Source organism: Poecilia latipinna, unplaced genomic scaffold (genome assembly GCF_001443285.1).
Source record: "Poecilia latipinna isolate Pla-1442-1.1 unplaced genomic scaffold, P_latipinna-1.0 Scaffold259, whole genome shotgun sequence".
NCBI classification, from domain to species: domain Eukaryota; kingdom Metazoa; phylum Chordata; class Actinopteri; order Cyprinodontiformes; family Poeciliidae; genus Poecilia; species Poecilia latipinna.
Window position 1 is genome coordinate 407,184 of NW_015112875.1, and position 6,094 is coordinate 413,277.

General features: G+C 35.9%; 1 protein-coding gene across 3 annotated transcripts in view; it reads left to right on the forward strand.

Annotated features, from left to right (window-relative positions):
* Window positions 1–4,462, forward strand: part of fstl5 (follistatin-like 5) — a 193,977-nt gene extending 189,515 nt beyond the window's left edge. For all 3 annotated transcript variants that reach the window (XM_015033181.1, XM_015033179.1, XM_015033180.1), the window contains one exon: window positions 2,129–4,462. In XM_015033181.1, the coding sequence (XP_014888667.1) occupies window positions 2,129–2,831 (703 nt within the window). In that variant the 3' untranslated portion in view covers window positions 2,832–4,462. The remainder of the gene's footprint in view (window positions 1–2,128) is intronic.
* The last annotated feature ends 1,632 nt before the right edge of the window (window positions 4,463–6,094 follow it).

Genomic DNA, 6,094 nt, shown 5'->3' on the forward strand with positions numbered 1-6,094 from the left:
TAAAAAAAAAAAATTAATAAAAGACAAAGGTTTTTAAAAACTTTTTTTTAAAAAAAAAAAAAAAAAAAAAAAAAACGCCACAGGAACAAAAATAAATGAGACTTCAATGGAAAACACTTATTATTATTTTTTTTTAGAGATGGGAAATCTTGAATTATAAGCTGATGAAAATTACCAACATCAGCTGGACAAACAGCATGGAGATAAATAATGAATAATTTAATACATATTGAACGATAAGAGGTTTTTGTTCAACATGCCTTCTTTTGTACTTTTTCAAAGGCCGAGTTGTCATGAGGTTCTTTAAATTCTATTTTTTTAATTAAGCTACCAAATCCCAGAATTATTTTTCAGTGTACAAACACATTGCATTATTTAATTAATATGATTTGAATTCTTGTTTTATCTTGTTAATCTGCTTAAGGTTAACCCCATTTGCCCTAAAAGTAGATTGACTTAATAGATGTGGATTTTCCATATAAAAATGTATGATGTTAAAATCCCAAATTAAAATAAATCCTAATCCGTACAGCAATTGCTATGCTTGCATAAAATCAACTAAATGCTGTTTTTATTATTTCTTATTGGAATGCTTAAATAATTTAAATATTTGAAATGAATGTGTGAATCTGCAGTTTCGCCATCCGCTTTCTCTAAAAGTGTTCCTGGGCGTCTTTTAATGAAAACATTTTGAATTAATTAAAACGTAATTACTATTTTAACTGAGTTGCATTAATGGCAGTAATCAAGTTCTGCTTTTGGATTATTAATCTTTTATTTTAGGGTGACTTATATTTATCAGTGTTTCATGAAATGTAAATATACCAAATTTAGGAAACCAGGCTTGTTTTCCTCTGCAGTCTCTGGCAGGATGGGTGTTGATACCTTTTATGTCTTTATACCCCAATTTTCAAACAAATGTTTGGCTTAATTTTATTTCATAGAAAAACAATTGTTGGATCAATGAATCCCATTACAGTGACTGATTCACATGGTGGCTTTCAAGCAGATATTTTCTGTTCACATGCAGTGACAGCTGGGTGCTCAAATGGCATAAAAAATGATGAATGATGACGAGACTGAAGTGGCTGTCGGCATCGATCAGCTGATGTTCTCATTTAATTGGAGCCTGGCAGCTCCTTGCATATCCCCATGATCATCTGCTTTAGTGTGATGTGCCATTAAGGCTTTCTTTTTTCCTAATAAACAGCATTTTTGCTGAACCTTGGTCATTTTTAATATTTCCATTTCCATTCAAACTTAGAAAGTCAATTGCAAAAATTGAGCACAAGCCTAAATATTTGTTTGAAGATCCTACAGTTGATCAATCCAGGAATAATTTAGCATTAAACTCATCAATTTTAATCTTCAAAACTGAATTAGTACAACATTTTTAAATTTTTTTTTTTTTTTTTTTTTTTTTTTTGTGAGGCCTTAAAGGCCTCACAAAACATATGTAGTATATTACTATCAATCAACAAATAAATTAATTAAATATACAACTCCAATGGATTAGCTTACATGTAGGTAACTATTTTAGTAATTTCAGTCAAAAAGGAAAAATTGTTACATATTTTCATTATGTGATATGCTTAATTTTATTATTATTATAAAAAGTCATTGCTAAAAATGCTGGCTGTTTAGAGTAGTGTATCCAAACATATAAATGGAAAGTTGAATGGATTGAAAGAGTGTCAGGAAAAGGTACAGAGGTGATTCCAGCCTTGAGGAAGGTTATACAAAGCTCATTTCTGAGTTTGGGGCAGAAATCGACTGAGTTAAAAAGCTGCCAATAGAAAGAAGCAAGATATGAAAACTGTACTAACAGGCTTTGCATCAGAAAGTATTTGATCATTTTAAAGTTTCCCAACTTTAAATGGAGGATGGAGGAATCTGCAACTTTTGTAGGTACAGAAATCAACTGACTTCAGTTGATTAAGTGCCTCTGTTGGCTCAGGTGGGTCCAGGATTATTGAACCAGCAACTTGCTAATTGCAGGCGAACTCCTACCACCATCGTCCCAACACAATAATTGTTCAACTTGGAACATTTTATCTGGTCACTACATATTTGAGCATTTGCAACAAGTTTTGATTGTATTTATTTTTTTCTCTCCAAATTTCTCTAGATTTGGTCTCATCTTTCATCAAAATGAGCCCATCATCTACAAGATCAACCTGGAGACAACGTCTTATGTTAAAAACATCAGTTTATGGGAATTTAACTGCATCCCTAAATCTGTAGCCTACACCCATGTTGGTGGCTACTATTTTGTGAACTGCAGACCCGACTCGACCGGCGCCACACAGCCCCAGCTCATCTTAGACAGCGTTACAGACAGCGTGATTGGGCAGAACCGTGACGTCACAGGCACCCCTTACATGTCTCCAGATGGTCTCTACCTGGTCACAGTGGATGACGTCAATGGCCTGATGAGGATCCAGACCATTTCTGAGCGGGGAAAGATCCAGGAACCCTTCGACATCCACACCAACCTGCACTTGTCCGATCTGGCGTTCCAGCGCTCATTCACAGAGATCCACCAGTACAACGTGTTCGGCAGCTCTGGCCGTCAAACCGACGCGCTGTTTGTGGAGCTGAGCACCGGCAAAGTCAAGATGATCAAGAGCTTGAAAGAGGCCATCAAGTCGTTTGATTGGCCGTGGAGCAGCAGGAACAGGGTCATGGTGAGCAGCGGACTTTTCGGCCAGTACATCATGACGCCGTCCAGGGAGTCCCTCTTCATTCTGGACGGACGGCTCAACAAGCTCAACTGTGAGATCACCGACGTTCTCAAAGGCAACGTGGTTGTATGGGTCGGGGATTCTTAGGTCAAGACGTCAAGACTCACTGGGTTTTGTTTTCCTTCAAAGGTACAGTTGCACTGAATTTTGTTGCTGATTGTTTAATTTTGTAAGAGTAAAATTAAACGCAGAATTAGAAACTAAATTGATTTGTTAGTCCACTGTATGATGGCTGCCATTTAAACTATAAGACCAATGAGGGCATAACTGATTAGACTGTTTTTAAGTAATTAATTTATCTCTACCTGGACATTTGCCTCTGTCAGAAATGATTGGTAGTAACTACTAACATTTTTCAGGAAAAGTCGTGACGAATTTGTAAATGTATGCAATATTGCGTTTATTAAGTATGTGAGAATGCTGTAGATAATCCCCTGAGAAAAAAACAAATGAATTGGCAGAAACACTGGTAAACTGTACACTCTATATCTGTCCAGATCAACTCTTGCAGTTGAAGTTCACCCATCCCCAACTTTTTCCTTGTGCCTTTAAGGAAAATACCCTCCATCTAAGGAATAAGCATAATTATTCCCAGAGTGGCTGCAAACTCCAGCTCATTCTTTGACCTCTTCATTCATGGTGCGTGTGGGTCTTCACGAATCTGCCGCTCTCATCTGTATGTCCGTCTATCGCAGCTGACTGTCTAATTAAAACAAGCCCTTGCTGTGATCCCATCTTGTTTGAAGAGGAGACGGAGTCCTTCATTATGGCTGCACACTCCATAACCTTTGATCCAAAATTATAAACCAGCTTTGGAGGGTTTTGACCACTATCATATTTTTTTTTTTCCCCTTTATTTTCCAAAGCAGAAAAATGAAAGTCAGTGGTGATGCTAAAAATCAAACCAAGTTTATACACAGTTATTTAACAATGTCTCCCAGCACAGAGTCAATATAGTGATTGCTTAAAAATGTGATGACTTCAATTTCCTTGGACCAAAAGAAAGATGTTAATGTACAGTTCAGTGTGGTAAACATGCTTTGTCTGCTCTGCTTTGCAGCATGTTTTCAGTGGATGTTTTAATTGTGAACCAATGAAAAAAGCACTCTGGAGGATGGTGTAGTTGTGGTTTTGTGTAGTTGGTATTTGAGGACAAGCCTTGAACGTTAGAAGCAACATTTTCAGATGCTTCTGCAGTAGATGTGTAGCTTGTAAGACACGGAAAAACTGTCTCCTGCTGGACATATTTCTATGCATTTTCACCCTCTCACACTGACTCTGTAACACAATGGGCAAATGTAACTTAAACTCAGTTTAAATTTAAATGTGTATTTATTATATAGAGCTTTTCTGTCTTTCCTGTTCAAACTTCCTCACATATATTTTAGTTTTAATTTCTTTCTTCCCGTCACGTTTGTTCTCTCCTGGAGACGAGAAGGTAATGCTGATAATGAACTCTGTTCTGTACATAGCTGCCGACTGTGAATCCATTAGTTTTTCATGTGTGCACACATCGTTCATTTTACAACCAAATACTCAGCACAGTCCTTTTACAGAATCGAAACATTCAACTGTCATCTTCTTCCTGTTCCTTGGCACATTTTGATCAACGCTTTCAGCTTCATATATCCATGTGTTGTATGTTCCTTCATGTGGTTGTTATTTAAAAAGAAATCCCGCTTGTCATTTTACTCAATAATAAAAGGTAGATAAAAACATGTGGTGTTTTATTTAAAAGAAACATTTAGTCACTGGTGGTTTCACCTGGAAGCAGAGCTGCTCATTACTATTCAACAATAGCTGCAAGAAGAACAAGGTCAGAACTCTGATGTGCTTCTGGGTGTATTCATCCTGTAACAGAGGGTGTATTTCTACTGAAATTATTGTTTTTAAATAAAATTAACAGCTTTGAAGGTCTCTGACATTATGCAAAACAGAATGACTTCAAAGCTGTATGCATTGAGGTGCAAATCAATTCTTTGTTTACTTTTTAAAAGTGTCCCTGCTGTTAATGGCTGTCATTTTCTAACTGACAGAGAGATAAATGAAACTTAACCACCAAGTCCTTCCTTAATTTAGATTTTAGAGTATTTTATGAGTTTAACAAAAGGTTTGCAACTTGAAATAACATTTGTGTGGAGAGTATATATGCTCAGATTATAAACTACTGAAATTAGAAAATGTCCCAACCTAAATTTAAAATATTTCTTGCCAACTTTGAGCATTAAATGCAACGCATTGTAAATGAGACGTGATGTAGAGGAAACAAGATGAAGTTGAATGGCTGAATAAACAAAGCAGGTCATTTTAACAAGCAGGAAATGTATTTGTATTGATGCAGTGAGTTTAACAGCAAGAAGAAGTTACTTTGTTCTGAAAGGAGCTAAAGTCCTTTAATGCAGCATTCAGATACTGAAACTGTTCATCACAATGAATCCATGACTAATAATGTATTACAGTTACATTCATTTTAGTTAATTGCCTTTTTATCAAATAAAACTCAATGCAAAAGGCAAAATTTTCCAATTCAATTAAATGTTCCTCAACTTATTTTTGGTGTACGGTAATGTCTGCCTGGATAACTGGAAGGTTTGCTCTGATTGTATGCTGTGGTTGACCCAAACATTGAAATCTAGACACAGCTAAAATAACTCACTGAAAGTAAACCAACAGATTTACACTTTATGCTCATGTAAATCACGCAACTATGTTTGGAAAAATACTGCATTTCTACATTTTACAGATCAGAGTGTCTGTCATGTTCTGTTACTCTTATTCCCAGATGTGTGTTGGGAAATGCTTTTATTTCTAGGAGAAAGTTTGACTTCTGAAAACTGAATTATATTTCTTAAAATGTTCAAACAAAGAAATATTTATGCAATGGAAAAACAAATAAATTGCGATAATAATCTGCTTATTTAGCATCATCCCTGAAAAACATTTTAAGGAGCCTCTTCAGTTAAGTTTACCTCTATGAAGAGAATAAAAAAGCATGTTTAAACTTTGCAAATATTTAATGTTTACATTTTCCTCTGTGGGGTTTACTTATCATCTGATACATGTTAGAGGTGTGATGGATGAGATGATATCCAAAACTCCATGTTAGGTGCTCTTGTCTACGGATTATGTATGAACCTTTTGCACTAATTAAAATCAGTATAAGTAGCCTTGTTACCATGCACCTTTTCACTCTTGAGTTATTCCTAGGACAGCTACATTGAGAAGTGTGAAGCCCATCCACCTGTTACAGTAACTTGTGCTCTTGTCATGAACGCTCTCTAATGCATTCCTATCCACAGCAGTCCCAATTCACTGTCCTCCCTGACTCACACAAGCTGCTAGTTGATATA